The sequence below is a fragment of the Tupaia chinensis genome, unplaced genomic scaffold (assembly GCF_000334495.1).
Source record: "Tupaia chinensis unplaced genomic scaffold, TupChi_1.0 Scaffold000232_1, whole genome shotgun sequence".
NCBI lineage: Eukaryota > Metazoa > Chordata > Mammalia > Scandentia > Tupaiidae > Tupaia > Tupaia belangeri.
This window is the reverse complement of record NW_006159708.1, coordinates 2,661,395-2,684,794: the sequence shown is the minus strand read 5'-3', so window position 1 is coordinate 2,684,794 and position 23,400 is coordinate 2,661,395. Positions and strand designations below refer to the sequence as shown.

General features: G+C 38.8%; 1 protein-coding gene across 1 annotated transcript in view; it reads left to right on the top strand.

The window, feature by feature from the left end:
* The window catches only part of NDUFAF2 (NADH:ubiquinone oxidoreductase complex assembly factor 2), a 186,895-nt gene that overhangs the window by 117,287 nt on the left and 46,208 nt on the right, over positions 1-23,400 (top strand). The window contains exon 3 of the mRNA XM_006148331.3: positions 14,734-14,774. Within this exon, the coding sequence (XP_006148393.1) occupies positions 14,734-14,774 (41 nt within the window). The remainder of the gene's footprint in view (positions 1-14,733; positions 14,775-23,400) is intronic.

Genomic DNA, 23,400 nt, shown 5'->3' with positions numbered 1-23,400 from the left:
GACCATACGGACAAAGAGCAGAGGGTGGAGCATTGCCAGAAAGCAAGTGCAAAAGTGCTGAGGCAGGAACGATTTCAGATATTTAAAGAACTCCGAAGAAGACAAGGGTTTTGTGATAGAGCCAGAAGGAAAATAATAGGCGATAAGGTTAGAGTATTAACAAATGGACAATCTTGTGGGACCTTTAGGCCAGTGTAAGGACTTTGACCTCTAAGAGATTGGAAGCCATTGGAGGGTTCTGAAAATTCTGGTTATATGTTCTGAGTTAAATTTAACAGGATCACTTTGCTGCATTGTAAAGAGATCGAGGCAAAGCATGGAGACTGAAGGCTCCTACAATGATTTGAGCAAGGCGTAATTGTGATTTGGACCAGAGTAACGTGGGTATGGAAAGGAGTTGTATTGTGAATCTGCTGTAAAAGTATAGCCGGCAGGTTTTGCCAACATAATAGATGTGGAGTCTGAAAGAATGGGAACAATGATGACTTTTAAGATTTTTGGCCTCACTTGGAAAAAGTGTTCCCACCTGAGATGGGCAAGACAGTGGGAGAAGCAAGTTAGAAGGGAAACGATATCAATTTTGGGCATGTTAAATTTGAGGTTCTTATTGGGCATCTACATGGAGATGCTAGCTTGTATACGAGCCAAGAATTTAGTGGAAATATCTGGGCTGGAGATAAAATTTAGGGATTGCCAGGAAATAAATGGCATATGAAGGCATGAGACTGGATACCACAAGATAATGAGTGTAAGTGGAAAACGAGAAGCTAAGGCTCAGCTCAGTGGCATGCACTGCCGACACACTGTGCTCTGCAGGATGTGACCACATGGGAGGCCTGGTGCATTCCTGGTTCAACATGTGGGTGTGCACCTGTGGTCCCAGCTGGGAGGCTAAGCAAGAAAACACAAAAAGTTCAAAGACTGACTCCTAGTCTACTCCGAGGGTTAGAGATAAAGAGACAAAAAGAAACAATCAAAAGAGTATTATAAAAGGAGAAATATCTACTGGGAGCTAGATATCAAGGAGGAAGAACTAATCAATACATTAAATGAAGACTGAAATTTAATGATTTACTTTGAGAAAAGAGAAGTCATTGGTAGTCCTGAGAAGAACAGTTCAATAGATAGTAAAAAGTTTGATAGAGGGGCTGGCGGGTGGCATGGTGGTTAAGGACGCTGGACTCCCACATGACTGACCACGGTTCAAGTCCCAAACCTGGCAGTTTGCTTTCTCACTGTCTCTCTCCCTCCCTCCCTCTTCCCCGCCCCCACTTTGTCCCTCTCTGGTCAAGTTAAAGTTAATTAATTAATTAATTCTTTAAAAAAAATCTTGATAGAAAAAAAGAATTTTAAGAGAGAAGTTGGAGAGAATAGGCATAGGCAATATTTATGTGGAGTTTATCTGTAAAGAAAAGGTGATTATGACAAGTATAGTACCTGGAGAGAAAAGTGAAGGCAACAGATGAATTTTGTTTTGTAGATAGACTGTTTTTTTTTTTTTTAGGTTTTTGCCATAGCATGCACACTCTTGTTGGAGAGAGACAGAGGAAAGTGAGAAATCACCCCCCCTTACAGGGGGAATGAGAAATAATAAAATTTTCTTCCTAAATTTTATTATTTAAATTTATTTTATAGGGGCCAGCAATTGGCATAATGGCTATTCACTGGACTTCCATATAGTCGACCACGGGTCGAATCTCGGACCCGGAGGCTTAAACTCACACCAGGCGCATGTGCGTGCATGCTCAAGATACCAAGAGGAAAGTGGAGGAAAAGGGATTGTGGCATAACCATCCCCCCTTGGGGGGGGTGATTTCTCTCTTTCTGTCTCTCTATCTCTCTCTTTCTGGTGAGTGCACGCACCCTTTAGCAAAAACCTCTCAAAAAATTTATTTCATACATTTTATACATTCAATCACTGTATATCACTGCAACTTGTAAAATGAATTTATCCGACATTAATACACTTCACACCAGTCCAGTTGAAGATATCATGGTTATCATCAACGGATAATCCTCCATTTCTGTATTCCTGAAATGTCTTTCTTCTTGATTCTTTTCCTCTCATTCTCTCCCATCTACCACCCCCTCTCCATGTACAATCAGAAAGGAAACATTTGTGATTCAGGAAGGAGAAAGTCCTTGAGGAGACAAGGTGGATCCAGTACACAGGTGAAAGAGCTGGCCTTTGATAAGTGCGGGAATCATCAATGGTAATAGCAGAAATGCAGAGTATATGAGCACAGATGCAAGGAGCTGAGTAGGGGTGGCAGTGAGAACTTGTGGACATTCTCTTCTGATTCTTCTTAGTAGTATGGAGTGGTTAAATAACTTCCTAAGTCCAAAAGCAGCAAGAGCCCAAATTTTAACCCAAATTATCTATCGTTGTAATATTTTCTCTCAATATTGTATTATCCTGCCTACTTCATTAATTATGTGGCTGTCTCCTACTAATGCTTCATGTTTTGGGGTAGACCTTGCTTATCTGTGGAAGTCTTTTCTAATCTTTCTGCTAACCCCTAGATTTAAGTGTCATGCTCCTTTTTTATTTCCATTTCACTTTGTGCCTCCCCTCACTTAAATGCACACCTTATTTGCTCATCAACATCCTTCCTCTGGACTTAAAATTCTTTTCTTTTTTTTTAATTGTCAGAGGGTATGTGTGTGCATGGGGGTGGGGGACAATTCCCAGTGGGATATATGGTCACACCACAATCAGATCTCCTCTATTTCTACATTTCATCAGGATTCTGGTCTCACTTGTAGACATGCCTAGCACTGTCTTCCAAGCCATCAGGACCAGGACTTGAGCGACATGGTTGGCCATGTGGAGTCCAGCTACCTTAACCACTAGACTATGTAGCCAGCATGGCTTGAGGATTCTTTACAATAGGTTCCTTACCTTGCTTGTCATTGTATTCTCAGGACCTAGCTCAGCATTGTATGTAAAGTAAGTACAAACCCAGTCAACCTTTCTTCAGTGAATGTGTTTGAAATTGAAAGCACATAAAGAGACATGTTGAGGATTTTACTGACTTGCTGAAGATAGTCTCTTAAAACAAAACAAAATAAAACAAAACAAAAAACAAACAAACAAAAAATAGGGAGACCAGCAGACCAAAGCAATTGTTTCCAAACAATTCTTGGACAAAGCTTAAGCTGTGGAAGATGGTGTAGTATTAACTACTAGACACTTAAAAAGTTTCAGTGAACCTTTCAAGTTTATTCTATGTCATCTTGTGTAGTTCTTATATAATAGAGAAAACCTGTATCTATAATTCAGATGCTATTTTATCTTCATTTTTTAGCCTTTTTGTTTTTGGTAAATTTATTTGATATTGACAGTAATAAACATTATTGGTGAGAACCATAAAATACATGAAAGTATGTTCCAACAATATTCTTGGAAGAGACAGAAGGATCTGATCTAGTAGTATTTTTTTGTGTTTTTTTTTTTTTTAATGAAAAGTTAAGCTTTACTTATCACACACACTCATTAAAATGTAAGAAGAAAACCCCAGAAGAAAGTTAGGTAAAAAATTACTTCTTAGTCATGAATATCTTGGTATACAGTGTCATATCCACTTTTACTGCTTTGGGTATTAATAATTATTAATAATTTAGTTAACATGTCTTTCTCAGGCCACAGGACATTCCCATGAAGAATTTTTAGGGGCCAGGTAATGACAGTGGTTGCCCAGCAGGACCTGCATGGAAAAGGTCTTGGGTTCACATCTCAGTATCTCCTTGAGTTCACCAAGTGCATACTGCCTGTAATCTGGGCCAGCCAAGACCAGAGGGGGATTGTGGCTTAGGGACCCTGTTGGGGTCCCTATCTCTCTGCGTCTTTCTCTCCCTCTTTGTCTCTTTCTCTCTCAGAGAAAAATAATTTTTAAAAATACCTTAGGGGGGAAAAAAGAGATTAATGCCTATGGGAAAAAATTCTTTTTAAAGTAAGCTTCATAAAATAACAGGGATGGTATGATATTATATCCCTGTCCCCACATCCATACCTAGGTTACAATGGTCACTTACTACATTAGTCATTTGGAGCAAATTGATTTAATTCCCTGTTTTTCATCTATCAGATTAAGAGACTGTGTTCAATATCCTTTAAGGCTTCATCTGTCTCTAATGTTCTGTGATTTATGACTATAGAAGTGTTTCTGATCAGTTCATGTACCAGTCCTGAGTCTCTGAACCCAAATTGCTTAGCTGAGGATTACCGAGAGTTCTTGGTGATTTACATTTAATAATAGTTACACATACTAGTTATCTATTGTTGCAAGACAAATTGCTCCGAAAAGTTAGAGGTCTAAAATAACAAAACGTTATTTCTTCTCAGTTTCCATGCGTTAGGAATCCAGGTGCGACATAGGTAGGTCTTCTGATGTGGGATTTCTCACATGGCTGCAGTTTGGGTTTGAGCCTGAGCTGTAGCCATTTCAAAACCTCACTCGGAATAACCTTCACATTCATTTATGTGGCCATTGTCAGACCAGAGAAGATCTACTTCCGAGCTTACTCAGGCTGCAGTTGAGGTCTGAGCCTGAGCTGTAGCCATTTCAAAACTTCACTCGGGAATAACCTTCACATTCATTTATGTGGCCATTGTCAGACCAGAGAAGATCTACTTCCGAGCTTACTCAGATGACTGTTGCCTCACCCAAGTGTTTTCTGGCTGTTTGACTGAGGGCCGTCAGGTCCTTGATAACTATAGCTTCATAAGTCTTTATATCAAAACGATTAATTTTCCAATTTTTTTTTTCATTTTTGCAGTTGTTTTGGTTACTCTGGGACCACACTTCCACATAGATTTTAGAGTTAGTTTGTTAATTTCTACAAAAATGTGTGGAATTTTGATCGGGATTGTGTTGAATCTATAGTTCACTTTACAAAACACTGACATTTTAATAATAAAAATTTTCAGACCCCTAGTAAGATATATCTTTATTTCTTCAGGTTTTCTTTAATTTCTCTTAGCAAAGTTTTTTTTGTTTTGTTTTTTTGGAGAGCTTTTTGCTATAGGGTGCATGTGCTCGCCAGACAGACAGAGAGAGACAGAGAGATAGAAAGTGAAAAATCACCCCCCAGGGGGGATGGCCACGCCACAATCCCTTCTCCTCCATTCTCCTCTTGTGATCCTGGGCACGCATGTACATGTGCCCGGCATGAGTTTAAGCCACCGGGTCCGGGACTGCAACCGTGGTCAGCTACATGGGAGTCCAGGGATATAGCCTTTATGCTTACTGCTGGTCCCTCTTAGCAAAGTTTATAGTTTCCATTTTACAGGTATTGTATATCTTTTTTCAGATTTATCCCTAAGTATTCCACTTATTTTTTTCTCCCCTCATAGGGCATTTATGCCTGCTAAAGAGAGACAGAAAGAGGGAGAAGGAGAAAAGACCCCTACGATAGGGTGTGGTAATACTACAATTTCTTCTCTTCCATTTCTACATCCTGCACACATGCCCAGCATGTTCTTCAAGCCATCAAGGCCAGGATATAAACCATGGCTGGCCACATGGGATCTTGTCCCCATGCATAGGACTTAACCCGCTGTGCTATGAAGCTGATCTGAAATTGTTTTGCTGATTCTAAATTTTATATCACCGTGTGCTATGTTTTCAGCATAGTTTCAGCATAGTTCTCATGTTGAAATTTTATTCCCAGTGTGGAAATGTTGAGAAGTGGGACCTTGTAGTAGGTGTTTGGATCATTAGGCACTATCCTCATGAATAGATTAATGCCATCTTGCAGGAGTGAATGAGTTCTTGCTCTGGTGGCACTTGATCATTTTCTACAAGAGCAGGTTGTTATAAAGTGAGTCCAGCCTCTCCTGTGAGTCTTTGCACATGGGCAGTTCCCCTTCTGCTTCTTCAACAGGATGTGACACAGCATGTGGCCTTTACCAGAAGCCAGGCTGATGCCACACTATGCTCTTGGATTTTCCAGTCACCAGAATTATAATCTAAATAAACCCGTTTCTTTCTAAATAACCCATCTTCAAGTATTCTGTATAAAACTGATACACTGTACAAAGAACCTAGAATACCTAAAACCTCTTTTGAAAAAGAATAAGATTGAAGGATTTAACTTAGTGTACTTCTACATATATCAAGACAGTTTGGGATTGTCATAAGGGCAGATATAAAATTAATAGAACCAAACTGAGAGTCCAGAAGTATTCTCATACTTATGTGGTCAATTGATTTTTCAATGGGAAAAGAACTAGCAAGTACTATTCGTTTTCCAAATTTATTTTTCATTTTGCAGTTGTTTGGTTACTCTGGGTCCACATTTCCACATAGATTTTAGAGTTTGTTAATTTCTACAAAAATGGGAATGGGGGAACCAGCAGTTAGTAATGGCTATGTTGCTGAACTCCCACGTAGTCAACCTCAGTTCGCGTCCCGGACCCGGTGGCTTAAAACTCACGCCGGGTGCGTGTGCGTGCATGCCCAAGATCCCGAGAGAATGGAGGAGAAGGGATTGTGGCGTGACCATCCCCCCTGGGGGGTGATTTCTCGCTTTCTGTCTCTATGTCTCTCTCTGTCTGTCTGGCGAGCGCACACACCCTAGAGCGAAAACCTCTCCAGAAAAAAAACAAAAAACAAAAAACAAAAAAAAAAACAATGGGGATGGGAAAAGAGCATTCTTTTTAATAGCTGGCACTAAATAACTGGATATGCACATGGAAATAAATAAGTTTGGGCCTTTACCTGACATCATCCTCCAGAATTAACTTGAAATTTATCATAGATCTATATGTAAACATTTTAACTAGTAAACTTTTAGAAGAAAATGTTGAAGATAAATCATGAGTAGTTAAAGAATTCTTAGGACTAAAAAACACAGTATTTTTTCCTTAGTGATAAATTGGACTTCATAGAAATTCTACAAATTATGTCCTTTAAGAAATTCTTTTGAGTAAATGAAAAAACAAAACTGGGTGAAAATTTTGCAATATCTTACATAAAACTTGTATTCACAATATGTGAATAACTCTCTTAATTCTATAATAGAGAAACATCAGAATTTAAAATGAACAAAATATTTGAACAGATACTTCATCAAATTAGATACATGAACTGAGCTTTTGTGTCCCCCCACCACCAAATGTATATGTTGAAGCCCTGATCTCCAATATGATTGTATTTGGAGACTGGGCCTTTGAGAGAATTAGGTTTAGATAAAGTGAGAATAAGGCCCACATGGTAGGATTAGTGCCCTTTTGAGAGGAGACACTAGAGAGCTTGTGTTCTCTCCCAAACATGAACAAATGGTCATGTGAGAGCATGCTGACATGGTGGCTGCCTGTGATCCAAAGGAGAGGTCTCAGAAAGAAACCAACCATACTGGCTCCCTGGTTTCAGACTTCCGGCCTTCAGAACTTCGAGGAAATAAAATTCGTTGTCTAAGCCACCTACTTTTTGGTGTTTTGTTATGATAGTCCTAGCAGACTAAGATAATAAATAACATCAGTAGTCATCAAGGGATAACAATTATAACTACAATGAAATATTATTAGATACTGCTAGACTGGCTAATTTTGGGCTGGGTTGTAAAATAGCACTACTTTGGAAAACAGTTTATTGATTCTTTATAAATTTAAACATATACTTACCCTGCAATGTAGAAATTCTTTTGCTATGTATTTACCCAAAGACTAAAAGACATAAGTTCACCCAAATATTCGTACCCAAATTTTCCATACCAGCTTTACTCACAATAGCCCAAAGTTGGAAACCAGATATCCAGCAAATGAATGAACAAATAGTCATATTTACATGTCATGGAATATTACACACCAGTGAAAAATATGCTCATTGTACTTGTTTTTTATTGCTCATATCAACATTACCTCAAAATTAGCAGGTTAAAATAGCACATGTTTTATTATCTCACAGTTTCTTTGGATCAGGAGTCCAGGCATGACATAGCCGAGTTCTCTTCCTAAGGTCTCATAAGGCTGCCAGTCAAGGTGTCAACAGGTTAAAATCTCAATTGTAGTGTAGGTTCAAGGGGTCAAAGTTTTATCTTCACCTTTGTGTGGTTGTTGGCACATTCAATTGTAGTTTTCAGATTGTGAGCTTCAGATTTTTGCTGGCTGTTGGTCAGAAGTCACCCTGAGTTCTAAAGGTCTTGGCAATTTCTTACTACATGGAGTTTTCCATTGTGGCTGCTTTTTCCTTACAGCATGGGAGGAAAAGAACACATCAACATAGATACTGCAGAACTGGCTCTGTGACATGGTGATTGGGAAAGCTGGACCCCACATGGCTGACATCATGGTTTGAATACTGGCCCTGGTGGCTTGAAATACATGCCAGGTGTATTTATATGTGTGCCCCAAATCCTGACACGGTGGAAAATGAGAGTAGATTGCAGCATGACCACGTCCCATTGGAGGGTGCTTTCTCCTTCTCCAACTCTTTCTCTGTCTCTGTGTCTGTGTCTCTCTCCAGTAAATGCACATGTCCTCTGGCAAATTTTAAAAAGAAAATAAGACAGGTGCTACAATCTTATATGATGTAATTATTTAATTGTGATTACATATCACATCACCTTGGCCATGTTAAGAAGTAAGTGACAATTCTGTCCTCACCCAAAGAAAAGAGATCATACAAAGGCATGAACACCAGGAGGTAAGAGTTCTGAAGTCTGTCTTTAAGGGTCTGTTTTCTACATACATGAAATGAATGACCCTCAAGAACATTATATTGAGCAAAGTAAGCCAATGTAAAAGACATACTAGAAGATTTTATTTTTATGAAATTGTAGATAAAGCAAAGCAAATCTACAGTGATAGAGAGGATATTGCTCATTGCCTAGGGGCTGTGGATGGACTATGATAGGCGTTTGCATGTCAGCAGGTGACTGGGAACCTTGGGAATGATGAAAGTGTTCTCTGTACTGATTACGGTGTTGGTCACAGGGCTGTATATTCGTCACAACTTGTGGAATTGCACCATTAAGATGACTTCCCTGTGTTGTATGTAAACCACATCTCAACACAGTTGAAAAAGAACAGTAATAGCCATGAGCATCACAAAATTTGTAATTCATTTATGCAGTGTCTTCAAAAAGTTCATGGAGAATGCATTAAAAAAAAACGGTGCATGTATTTCAAATTTTTGGCACGAAAATAAAACTCATACTTTAATTCCATTTTCCACATTTTGAAGTCTCTCCTAAACCAGCTTAATCTAATAAAATTCTTAAAATATAAATAAAAGTCAATAATCAGAAAATGAATCTTTTTTTATGTATGCTTTGAAGAATTTTCACAGTTAAAAATGTGAATTTTTTATTTTTATAGTTCTTTATGAAATGCCAATATGCAGAACTGGCAAAGATCATTTTTAAATACATGAGTCATTATTACAGACTCTTCCTTAAGTGAAGTAAATTCATATTTTTAATTCAATACTTATTGGATGCAGACTATGATCATCTTCCCGAATTTTAGTTCTAACTGATCACCTATGGAATCTAGTGATGGAATATCTCATTTACCCAAGCTTCTATTGGTGATGCTTCTGAAAATGGTTTGCCATTTTAGCACCTACGGAGATGTAAAGAATGTATGGTTCATGAAGTATTTTCCTGCCTATTTCTTATAGTCTCTTTTAGTGATTAATAAGAGCTTTAATTTGCATGCTCACTTTTATGCTCATTATAGTGTGTTATGTTCCAGTAGGAGTATTAAAGTTCGATGAAAATCTCTTGCATACTAATGAAAATGCAAATGAACATTGATGAAAGAATGCTAGGATTTTAAGGTATAAACTGTCCAGTTATCTTGCTAAATTCTCTTCAAACAATGGTTGCATTATAATGAGGACTAAGGCAGAATCTTCAATACAACTGTAATTAACAATTGCAGAATCAATTTATAATTGGATAGAGGTTCAGTTTCAGATTGTTTTGAGGTTTAAAACATGATAATAATATGATATTAATGATTTCTATTCCTTTCTCCTCCTAACCTTTGTCAACTTTAAGCAGTATATTTCCTTTCTTCCATGTAGTAGTTGGGAAAGTGGATATTATTATATAAATGAGTGATTATATTGAACACAGTGTAAACTTGACTGGATGCAAAACAAGCAGTAGTGATAGAAACAGACATTTCGTGTTTCTGGTTATTGTAGAATTATAAATATACAAATTTATTTCAGCAACTGCATTTCTATAGCTATATAAAACAAAGATTCTGTAAATAATCATTTAACATGAAGCTAAAGGAAATCCGCATGTCTTCCCTTAGAGAATTGTGTCCCATAACAATCAGAAGACTAGGTGATATTTAATATACTCAGTATCTCAGTTCTGTTGCATTCTTATATCAATAAATGAATTTTATAAACTTATTTTTAAAAAAGTAAGCTTTAGAAAGTACATATTAGAGATACCCCAATCTCTTTATCCACCTTGGATTTTTTTTTTTTTTGAGAGAGATTTTCACTGTAGGGCGCGTGCGCTCGCCAGACAGACAGAGAGAGACATAGAGACAGAAAGCGAGAAATCACCCCCCAGGGGGGATGGTCACGCCGCAATCCCTTCTCCTCCATTCTCCTCTCGGGATCTTGGGCATGCACGCACACACGTCCGGCGTGAGTTTTAAGCCACCGGGTCCGGGACATGAACCGCGGTCAACTACGTGGGAGTCCAGCGACAGCCATTACGCTAACTGCTGGTTCCCCACCTTGGATTTTTTTAAGTGATTTAGATTCTAATGAAGGTTTTATTATTATTACAACCTTATAGGAGAACTGAGAATGCTGTTTTATAGACTCATTAATAAAATAAATTGTTATGTTGAAAATTTTTAATGATAGTGTGTATTATGCAATTATACATTTTTCAGCATGAGCTGTCTTCATAAACTCTACAATACATGGTAATCATTAGTAACAAGTGTAATTAATAATGACCTTTATTTTCCATAGTATGCCCCCTTTTTTTTGAAGGTTTTTGCCATAGGGCATGTGTACTCACTAGAGAGAGACAGAGAGAAAATGAGAAATCACCCCCTGGGGAAAATAGACATGCCACAATCCCCTCTCCTCCATTCACATCCTGTGATTTTGAACATGCATACACAGACACCCAGCATGATTTTTCAAGCTGCCAGGTTGAGGACATGAACTGTGGTCAACCGTGTGGGAGTTCAGTGCCTTAACCACTATGCCACCTGCTGGCCCAAACATGACATGTTTTTACATCAACATATACTGTTGTTGGTAAAGAGGTCATGCTTAATGGTAGACCTAGCATAGGAGTTGACAAATATTTTCTTTAAAAGGCCAGATGATGAATATTTTGGACTTATAGACTACCCGGTCTATTAAAATTACTCAACTAGGACCAACAGTTGGCCTAATGACTGTGTCACTGAACTCCCATGTAGTCGACCACGGTTCGAGTCCTGGACCTCTGGTGGCTTAAATTCACACCGGGTACGTGTGCGTGTGTGCCCAAGATCCCGAAAGGAGAATGGGAGTGCTGTGTGGCTATCCCCTCTAGGGGGTGATTTCTTGCTTTCTGTCTCTCTGTCTCTCTCTGTCTTTCTGGCAAGTGCACGTGCCCTACAGCAAAAGCCTCTCCTCCCCCAAAAAACAAAACTACTCAACTGTTCTTGTAGCACAAAGATTGTCATAGATAAACAAACCAAAGGGATATAACTGTTTTCCAATAAAATCTTATTTGTGAGCACTAGCACTTTAAATCCCATATCATTTTCATCTGTTATAAAATGCTTGTTTGATTTTTTTCAGCCATTAAAAAAATGTGAAAACAAGCAATATTTGAATTTGACTATCAGGATGTAGTTTGCTGATGTCTGCCCTAGCAGTTGATTTTTCTGAATTAACTACCTATTTTAAAGTAGAACAACTATCTTATCTAACTTAAAACTGGACATTGCTTAAAAACCTTTTAGAGATATGTGGCTCGTGTCAAACTGTTTTAAAAGAAGTCTCTTTTCTAGGAAAAAAGACCATAAGTATAGATAAGTAACTTCTATTTTGACTATTTAAAAGGGAGTTGAAAAAGTCTTGGGGCCAGCAGGAGGCGTGGTGATTAAGGGTGCTGGACTCTCACATGGCTGACAAATGGTTCGAGTCCAGGACCTGGCAGCTTGCTTCCTCACTTTCCCTCTCTCTCTCATTCTGTCCTTCTCTAGTCAAATTAAAATAAATAAATAAACAAACAAACAAACAAACAAACAAACTTAAATATATTTTTAAAGTCTATAAATCATACTTTCCTTGACTCCACAGAGAAATTTTGGTATTTCTTTTTTTATTTTTAGTGGTTTTTTTTTTTTTCATATTTATTTATTTATTTATTTAAACCTTCAATAACTCTGCATCATCTGGCTTGTAAAGAGAATTTACCCAACATGAAGTACACTTCAGACTAGTCCATCAGTCCAGTTAAGAATTCTATACACATTATCATCAACAGGCAATAAACTATTTCTATGTCCCACAAATGTCTTGCCTCTATTTTTTTTCTCCCTGTATATCTAATAGGTCTGTTAAAATGGTTATCTTTCTAGTACAAGTATTCATTCAACAATTGTGTTAAGTACCTAATCTTTCAAGACATGTAGGGATGGAAAAATAAATGTTCCTCAGGTACGTCCTGCTCTTGACAATCTTACAGCCTAACAGGGGGTATAAAATCTGTGCGAGTTTAGAGTAGAAACAGACCAACTGGGTATATCTAATATGTCTGTTAAAATGGTTATCTTTCTAGTACAAGTATTCATTCAACAATTGTGTTAAGTACCTAATCTTTCAAGACATGTAGGGATGGAAAAATAAATGTTCCTCAGGTACGTCCTGCTCTTGACAATCTTACAGCCTAACAGGGGGTATAAAATCTGTGCGAGTTTAGAGTAGAAACAGACCAACTGGGAGTGGAAGCTAGTGAGAACAAGAATGCAGAAAGGAATAATGGGGAGAGGTTCAGAAGAGAATCCAGAACACTGAGATTATACCGGAGATACGTGTGCGGGATCAGTGCATGAGAGAACAGAGCGGGGGGAAATGACTAATCCCAGGCCCACAATTGGCTGTTTGTTTCCACTCCAGTCACTCAGTGCCAGGATTGTCATGAAGCCCTGTGTTTACTACTGAGGTGACAGGCAGGCTTGGTGGAACTGGTCAGAAAAGAGAGTAGCTGGTGGTGAATGGACAGACCTCAGACCATAGAGCCAGTTCAGCCCAGTTGATTATCAGTGTTCTACTCACTCATCATGTGGCCTCATGCGAGTTGCTTAATCTCTGTGAGCCTCAGTTTCCCAACTTGAAAAATGGATTAATAATTCTTATTTTCTGACACAGTTATTTTTATTTCTTTTCTCTTTTATTAGGTTTTTGTCATAGGGCTCATGCACTCACCAGAGAGAGAGAGAGAGAGAGGGGAAGTGAGAAATTAGAAGGGATGACCACACTGAAATCTTTTCTCCATTTGCTCTGGGAATTTGGGGCACCCATGCACACATGCCCGTCATGATTTTCAAGCCTCCAGGTCCAGGGCTTGAACCATGGTTGGTCATGTGGGAGTCCAATGCCTTATCCATAACACCACCTGCTGGCCCCCACATATTTTTAAATAACCTGTACCAAGTAATGTATAGCTAGTAAGTGATAAAGCTGCGATTTGAATCCAGAAAATTCAACTCTAGGGATTAGACATTGGTGAGTAATATAGCATGCAGTACTTTGCAAAGCTGACCCACATGGGAAGGTTCTGGGTTTGTATGTGGTGATCTCCTTGAACACACAGTGCATGTGGCTATGGTCAGAGTCTGGCTGAAGCTAGGGATAGATTGCAGCATAAGGCCCTTGTTGAAGGTGCCTATTTTTCTCTCAATCTCACTCATAGAAGAAATAAACTTAAAAGAAAATAATCTGACTGTAGAACTTACTCTCATAAGGCCTGCAGTATTCTGTGATTCTGTTGACTTCCCTAGATGCAATTGCCCCACTTCTTTCCTATTTCAGTAAAGCACCTAATAGAGTGCCCAGTGCCTATCAGGCACATACCAAATACGGACGCTGTTGCTCGCTCTCTCTCTCTCTCTCTCTCTCTGTACTTTTTTCCCCAAGTGTCAGAGCTAAAGCCTGATGACATTCACCAACCATAGAAGGTAGTTCCTTGCTGGAACAGACCAGAAGGGAAATCTCCATGAATGAAGACCTTTCCTTCCTTTATAATTCCTTCCTTCCTTTATAAATTGAACAATAGCTAATGCAGGTTACCAGAATAATGTTATTTTGATACTACCGTAAAGTTTGCAGTATTTTGATTTGGCCTATATGCCCATAATTACACTAAATTGAACTCAGACAGTTATGAGGAATGATTTTTTTTTCTTGTTTTGCCAGAAGGCACATTCACTCATCAGAGAGAGATAGAAAGAATTATTTTAAAGACTTGAAACCATCCCCTTTATCTTCTCTATACTGCTGTATTTTTTTCATGACAGAAGCCACCACCAGACATCATGTTTGTGGGTTTACTGGGTGTGCTCCCTTTTATAGAGTATATACTGTAGGAGAGAAGAGACTTCATCTGCTTGATTCCTTGCTTCATCTCCAGTACCTAAAACAATATATCGTAGGGGGTCCAAAAATTTTTGTTTCATGCAGAAATGTCTAAAATATGTGTGCAAATTATGAAAAACTGACATTTAAATGTTATTTTTCTTTCTAGCTTGGATTAGAAGAACAAGAAAGACTCCACCTACTATGGAGGTAAGATGGTGTAAAGACAATATTCAAACACCACATGTGTGTAATGCTGTGCTTCTCAATTAGGAGTTTTTATTTCCTAGGATACATGAAGCCTCAGAAAAAAGTTTGATGAATTTTCCTAAAGTGTTATTTTACTCCACAGAAAATCATTTCAAACATTTTTATAATAAAATAACATGTACTAGTGAAATATGTATTGTTAATATTGTATATTGCTAATAAAATAACATGGTGAAATTAATGAGCATGTGGGATATAACAATTCATAGAAAATTTAAAAATGAAATGGGAAAAATTTCAAACAAAAGACACTTTTTTTTTTTTTGGAGAGATTTTCACTGTAGGGTGCGTGCGCTCGCCAGACAGACAGAGAGAGACATAGAGACAGAAAGCGAGAAATCACCCCCCAGGGGGGATGGTCACGCCGCAATCCCTTCTCCTCCATTCTCCTCTCGGGATCTTGGGCACGCACGCACACGCGCCTGGCGTGAGTTTTAAGCCACCGGGTCCGGGACACGAACCGCGGTCAACTACGTGGGAGTCCAGCGACATAGCCATTACGCTAACTGCTGGTTCCCAAAAGACACTTTCTTGAAAGTTTGGCTATATAGCAGCTTATATCAGGTCATTTCCTCTGACCCTTGGGAGTTCTCTGATACATACTCATGCTTGGTGGAAGAGTTTGAGAAACACTGAATCCCTTGGTCCTCATGCTCTTATATTGCCCTTAAATTTTTATATTGAATCCATGAAATATCCAGAGGAATTTTAAAATATACAATTAGCAAGTAATGTAACATTCAGTAACAGTCGAGTTTAATTTTTATTTTAAACTTTAAAGACTTATAGTTTTGGTGGTAAACAGAGTTAAAAGTGTAGAAATGCTATAGAATATGTGCATAGAAAATAGTCATTTTGTAAATTTTGTTTTAAAATAATAACATAAAGAGTTTAAAAATCTTCAGCCAAAGTGATATACTGATAAGATACTGCACTTCATAGGCTGGAACTACGTAGGAAGTCTGGGTTCAATTCCCAATTCAACCTGAAGGCCATGTGCAATGGTGTATACTTGCAATCTTAGTGACTTGGGGAGGTTTAGAGAAGAAAACTGTAATATGGTGAGAGCCTTAAAAAAAAAAAAAAGATTCCAGTAGATTTTGTTGAACTGGCCGTGGTGACTTATACCTGTAATCCCAGTTACTCAGAAGGCTGAGGCAAGAGGATCACTAGCTTGGAGGCTAGTCCAGGCAACATGGTGAGACCCAGTCTCTTGAAAACAAAAAAGAGTTCTAAAATTATTTTGTAAGAAATAAATGTCCTTTATAAGGAAGAGCCTCCAAATGCAATAATATGTTGCCCTTGTATTTTGTTCGTTTGCTTTATCTAGAAAGATTCCCTTTATTCTGCTACTCAGGACATCCCTCCTCTTTTCTCTACCCTATTCCTGCACCACTACACACCCTGATGACAACATAAATTGCCTCCCACACTCAGTTCACACTTTACGAGAGGTGGGGTACTCACAAGTAAAATCATGATGGCACAGTCGGCATACCTGTCTTCACCAGCTCTGTTCCTACTATATTGAACCTGTCAGTTTTCATCTGGACAGGGTTTGATTGAGCACATTTCTTGGCCCATTTCTAAGTTTGTATTATTGCCTTTGCTTTGCTTTTGGCCTACTTTTTTTCAAATCCTTCCTTCCAACATCAGCAGACTTTTTAATAAAAGTTTAGGAGGATAATAGAAAGTCAAGTGATCCAAGTGGTTTGTAGTGGTAGGATTGATCAAGAATCCCTTTTGATTCCTTCTCTTGACTAGAAGAATGCCACTGTTCTCAGAGAGAAGGGTGCATCCTCTGAAACTTTCAAAGCCTTTTGCAATTGAAACATTGATATGCAAAGTGATTAAATGAAAACAACTGCAATAGTCAGGCCTCAGGCATCACCCCCTGCAGATTTCAGATAATTCCAGCACCTCTAGCATCTCAAAAAACCTCTAGCCTGAAGAGTAAAGTCAAATCATGCAGTCTATGGTGGACATTCTAGTCATTCTTGATTGTCCAAAAGAAGCCTTCTTGTGTCACCTCGAACCTAAGGCACTATTTATCATATCGTTCTTCACACCTTCAGTACCCTCCCCAGGTTCCACACATTTCCCTTCCTCCTAGCCCTTCCATTGTGTTTAAAGAATCTGTTTCTTGGTTAGAAAATTGCCCTTCACTGAAATCTCTCTGTGTTTAAAAGACAGTGAATCCTTGGGGCAGCTGGTGGCATGGTGGTTAAGGTGGCTGGATCTCATATGGCCAACTGTGCAGTTCGAGTCCCAGAACTAGGGGTTTAAAGAAACAGATTCTTTAAACACAATGGAAGGGCTAGGAGGAAGGGAAATGTGTGGAACCTGGGGAGGATGCTGAGAAGTGTGAAGAACGATATGATAAATAGTGCTTTAGGTTCGAGGTGACACAAGAAGGCTTCTTTTGGACAATCAAGATGACTAGAATGTCCATCATAGATGGCATGATTTGATCTTACTCTTCAGGCTAGAGGTTTTTTGAAATGCTAGAGGTGCTGGAATTGTCTGAAATCTGCAGGGGGTTACCTGAGGCCTGACTCTTGCAGCTGTCTTCATTTAACCTGGAAAACATTCCAGGTCATGTGCATGTGTGTCCAAAATTCTGAAAGGAGAAATAGAGAAGAAGAGATTGCACAGCTATCCCCTGTGGGGAGTGCTTTTTCAGTTTCCCTCTCTCTCTCTCCCTGACTGTACTGCGAGTACACACATTCTCTAGCAAAATTTAAAAAAGAAAGATAGTGAGTCCCTTCTTTCCTTGAAGTGAGTTGTGTTTACTTTCCCACAATCCACAGTAGGAAAGTAGATTCAACTGTTCCTGTTTTCTCAACAAAATATTCTTCCATAATGTGGGTCTAGGATAGTGGGGCCTTCATAATCCAGGTATATTTCATCTTTGTCCACACCCAGGCCATCTCCTACATTGATGATTGAGAGTATATTCTGGTTTATAGTCTCCCATGGTTCCCAGGTCTTACCCGCGCAGTACCACTACCTCCAGTGAACAACCACACTTTAGTGTGGCTATAGCCGCACCTCAGTTCTTGTCACCAAACACTATTCTATCACTATAGTATTTAAATCCTTCAATCCCAGATTCTGGATATGTCATATTAAGAGAAAGAAATAATTTTTATTGTATAATAGGACATGTATAAAAAAAGCCCTGATGATGAAACAAAAAATCTAGGGACCAGCAGATGACATAATGGTTATTGCTGGACTCCCACGTTGTCGACTGCAGTTCAAGTCCCAGACTGGGTGGCTTAAAACTCATGCCAGATGCGTGTGCACATGTGCCCAAGATCCTAAGAGAAGAATGGAGGAAAAGGGATTGCAGCATGTCCACACACACACACACACACACACACACACACACACACACAAACACCCCCGAGGTGATTTCTTGCTTTTATCTCTCTGGCGAGCACATGTGCCCTATAGCAAAAATCTCTCTAAAAAAAGAAAGAAAGAAAGAAGCTAATGAATTATTAGAAGACCAATTCTATCCAAGTCAAGAAACAGAACTTTGTCAGCCATTCCAGAACCATGTGCTCCATCCCAATCACGTCTTTTCTCCTCCAAAAGCAACTCTGAACCTGACTTGTTTTATTAATCATTTCCTCACATTTTAACTATTTTTTGTTGCCCAAATAGTCATTATTATTTAGACTTGTCCAATTTGTAGAAACTTCATATTTTAAAAAATTTCTTCCATCTCTAGTTTCCTCATCCATCCGTTTTATTTCCTTATGAATTTACCTATTGAAATAGCACTTGACCTGTAGAGTTTGCCACAGTCTAGATTTTGCTGATCTTAATGCTCTTGAGGCATGTCATCATGTTCCTCTCTGCTCTTTCTTCCAAGTTGATAGCTTGATCCAGAAGCTAGATACTCATATTTGATCTTTTTGTCAAGACTATAGAAAGTGTTTGATAACATTATAAGAGGACATTGTGTCTGGTTGTCTCTATTTTGTGTTATTAGTGATTGTCTATACATGTTACCTATATCTATTCATTGGAAACAGCCTCCTAATTTTGTACACCTATTCAAGGTGGTGTGTTTTCAAAATTCTCCTGATCATTTGAGATCTCTTTTTAAGAATCTGTTAGTCAGACCAAGTGGGGGCACGGTGGTGACACAATCAGACCTCTCATGTAAAAGTCTTGAGGTTAATGTTTGGGACCTCCCGAGCACATCATGTTTGCACATGCATGTCTGTGGTGGAGGCTGCCTGCAATCATAACATGAATACCCTATTAGGGATGCTTGTGTCTCTGTCTCCCTCGCTCTCTCGTGTTCTCTTTATCTATTCCTCTAGCATTAAAGAAGCAAAATAAATCTCTTACTGAATACCAATCCCAAATATACTTTCTGTCATATCACTTGTACACTATGGCTAAAGTTTAGCCAGTTACCATTGGAATGCCATCTGCAATAATGTTTAAAAACCAGAAATACTTTGTGGTAAGTTAAGTAAAATATGTGCAAGATCTATACATTTCAGATTATAGAATGTTGGTGAGAGAAATTAATGAAGACCTAAGTTAATGGAGAGAAGTATTTTTTTGTGGACTAGAATATGCAGTATGTCTAAGGTGTCCATTCTCCCTAAATTCATCCATAGCAGTAATTCTACTTTATTGCAGTTAAAAATCACCTGAGAGGTTTGTTAAAACACAGATTACTGGGACCCCAGCCTCAGAGTTTTGGATCAACCAGGTCTGGTGTAGGGCCTGAATATTTTTATCATTGCATGTTCCCAGGTGATTCTGATAATGCTGCTTGAGTGCCCACAATCTGATTGATAGACTTAGTCAAAAATCCAATTAAAACCTCATCAGACATTTTTGGTAGATATCATCAACATGCTGATTAGATAACGTATATTGAAATGTAAAAGACCTAGAATACCTGAAAGCAATCATAGAAAAAAGGAGATGAAAATTAGAGGACTATATTGCCTGCCTTTGATAATACTTTAAAACCATTGTAATCAAGACATTGTGACACTAGCATAAGGGTGTATAAATATAATTAGTAGAAAAGAATAGACAGTGCAAAATAGATACTGTATAACCTGTTGGTTTTTAACAAAAGCACCAAAACAACACAGTTAGGAATGGGAAATCTTTCTTTTTTTTGAGAGAGAGATTTTTTGATATAGAGACAGAAAGTAAGATATCACTCCCTAGGGAGGATGGCCACACCACAGTCCCTTCTCCATTCTCATCTTGGGATCTTGGGCATGCACACACACATATCCAGTATGAGTTTCAAGCTACTGGGTCCAGGACTTGAACCATGGTCAGCCACATGGGAGCCCAGCACCTTAACCACTATGCCACCTGCTGGCCCAGAAATTAGAAATAATTTCAACACATGGTGCTGGAGTAACTTAGTATCCATAAGGAAGTAAAAAATGAACCTGATACATCAAATATAAATATTTATTCAAAATAGATCATAAAACTAAATGTAAATTCCAACCTGGAGATCAGATGATGGTACAGCAGTAAAAATCAACACTCTGTGAGGCAGTCCCACCTGGGAAATTCAAGGTTCAAGTCCAGAGACCTCACTAGGCACATGCTTGTCCATGAGTACACAGGCACATGATTGGGCTGACTGAAAGCTTGTGGTAGATTGCAGCATGAAGGCTGTATTGGAGGGGAGGGGGTGTCTCTCTTTCTTTAACAGAAAATAGTTAATAAATGGAGTTTAAAAATAATTAAGAAGAAAAAACTATATGTTAAAAAAGCCAAAAGCCAAAGCTATTGTACTTCTAGAAGAAATCGTAATGGAATATCTTCACCACCCTGGGGTACAAAGGAGACAAAGAACACTTTCCATAAGGGGAAAATATTGATAAATTGGACTTTTAAAAAAATGTATATTTAGAGAGAGAGAGAGACATGGACCCTTGATAGGGTCTTGCCACACCGTGATCCTCCTTCCAGTCTTCCAAACAATTAGGATCATGGGTGCACCCAGTGTGTTCAGGTTGACCTGAGATTCTGAACCCAGGAACCTCCCATATGGCTCCAGCATCATGCTGTAGCACCTTGCTGCCTGCACCACTGCAGCTGGGCCTGGATTGAATTTTAATCAAAATGAAAAACTAATGTTCATTAAAAGTAGACATTAGGGAACCATCAGGTGGTGTGTGGTGGTTAAGATGCTAGATTCCCACATGTTCCTAACTGCTGTTCAAATCCTGGACCTAGCAGCTTGGAAATCACACCAGGTGTGTGTGCATGCATGCCCAAAATCCCAGGAGGAGAATACAGGAGAAGGGATTGTGGCATGGCCATTTGCCATGGGGTGATTCCTCTCTCTCTTTCTTTCTCTCTCCAGTGAGTCCATGTACCCTATGGGGGAAAAAAAAAAAAAAACTTAAAAAAAGAAAGATCTTTGGAAATCAACATACTGGAATAAAGTAATCACAGTACATGTATCTGACTATAGAAAGAGTACCTCGATTCAATGATTTTTAAACATTTTTTATTGGTTATATTTTATTTAATATATAAACTTGAACATCTTTTTTTTTTTTGGAGAGGTTTTTGCTATAGGGCGCGTGCGCTCGCCAGACAGACAGAGAGAGATAGAGAGATAGAAAGCGAGAAATCACCCCCCAGAGGGGATGCCACGTCACAATCCCTTCTCCTCCATTCTCCTCTCGGTATCTTGGGCACACACGCACACATGCCCGGCGTGAGTTTTAAGCCACCGGGTCCGGGACTCGAATCGCGGTTGACTACGTGGGAGTCCAGTGACATAGCCATTACGCTAACTGCTGGTTCCTAAACTTGAAAATCTTAATACTAGGTAATTATATGCTCTCCGTGAGACGAGTTCAAAATATGGGCTTGACCCATATTTCCAAGTTGAGCGTTATCTATATCCTTTTTCATAGTAATTCATATTTAACTGCACATGGCCAATATAGTCAGCATCTGTTTGTCCATACACTATAAGATGAATTAATATTTCACAAAGCTGATGAGATAAATCTTTTCCTAGTCCTAACTTTATTCCATTAAAGGCCACTTATAGAAAATATTTTGGACATATTATTTCTCCTTTTAGATCCACAGGAAAATAACGTGTTCTGTTTGAAAAAGTGATTATAGTTATTATCAAGAATTTATATAATACATGATGATTTAGCAGTAGGTAATAGGAAATAAAAGCTATAGTGTTAAAATTCTGCCTACAGGGCAAGCCAGGTGGCACAGAGGTCAAGGTGGCTGGATCCCACATGGACAACTCCGTGCTTCCAGTCCTCGATCGAGCATCTTGAAAATCACATGACGCGCATGGGCGTGTATGACCAAAACCCTGAAAGAATAGAGGAACAGGGATTGTTGCTTGGCCATCTGCCCTGGGCTGGGCAGGGGGTGATTTCTCACTTTCTCTCCCTCTCTCTCTCTCAGTTTCTCTGATGAGCATACATGCCCTATACCAAAATACTTAAATTTTCTTCTGGCTACATTATTTTTAATATGCATGTTCCATTGACAAGGAAGAGGGAACTCTAGAAACCAATGAAGAATGGAGTTGGAAATGGTGCTGCTATAGTCTAAGGAGAGGCTGGGGTGGCCGGGTAGGACCTCACAGCATAGTATCTTTTGTTTACTTCATGGCATTCTCAATTCAGGCTGGCAGCTCCACAAATTTGTTTTTTGTGTGTTCAGTGCACTTGGCTCTAAAAGATATCACAATGACTAAAATGCTTGAGAATTTGAAATGGTTACCAATTCCAATATAGTAGTCTCCTTTTTATCTACTGTTTTACTTCCTGTAGTTTTGGTTACCCAGGATCAACCACAGTTCAAAAATATTAAGTAGAAAGTTCCAGAAATAAACAACCTATGCATTTTAAATTGCTCATCGTTCTGGGTAGAGTAATGAAATCTCTTGTTGTCCTGTTCTGCCTCACTCAGGATATAGATCATCTGTTTGTTCAGGGTATCCACATCTATACTGGATGCGTCTCAGTCATTTAATAGCCAACTAGGTTATCAGAACGATAACACAGAGTAGGGGACCAGTAGGTGGTGAGGAAGTTAAGGTACTGCATCCCACCAGACCAGCTTTGCAGTGCAAATCCTGGACCCAGCAGCTTGAGAATCATGCTGGGTGCATGCGTGTGCATGCTCAAAATCCCAAGAGGAGAATGGAGGAGACAGGATTGCAGGATGGCCATTCCCCCAGGGGGTGATTTCTCACTTTCCTTCTCTCTGTCTCTATCTGGCAAGCACATTAGCAAAAGGTTAAAGAAATTAAGAAAGGAAGGAAGGAGGGGAAAAAGAAAGAAAGAAAGAAAGAAAGAAAGAAAGAAAGAAAGAAAGAAAGAAAGAAAAAAGAAAAGAGAAGGGAAGGGAAGGGAAGGAAGGAAGGAAGGAAGGAAGGAAGGAAAGAAGGAAGGAAGGAAGGAAGAAAGAAAGAAAAAAAAGAAAGAAAAAGAAAGAAAGAAAGAAAGAAAGAAAGAAAGAAAGAAAGAAAGAAAGAAAGAAAGAAAGAAAGAAAGAAGAAAGAAAG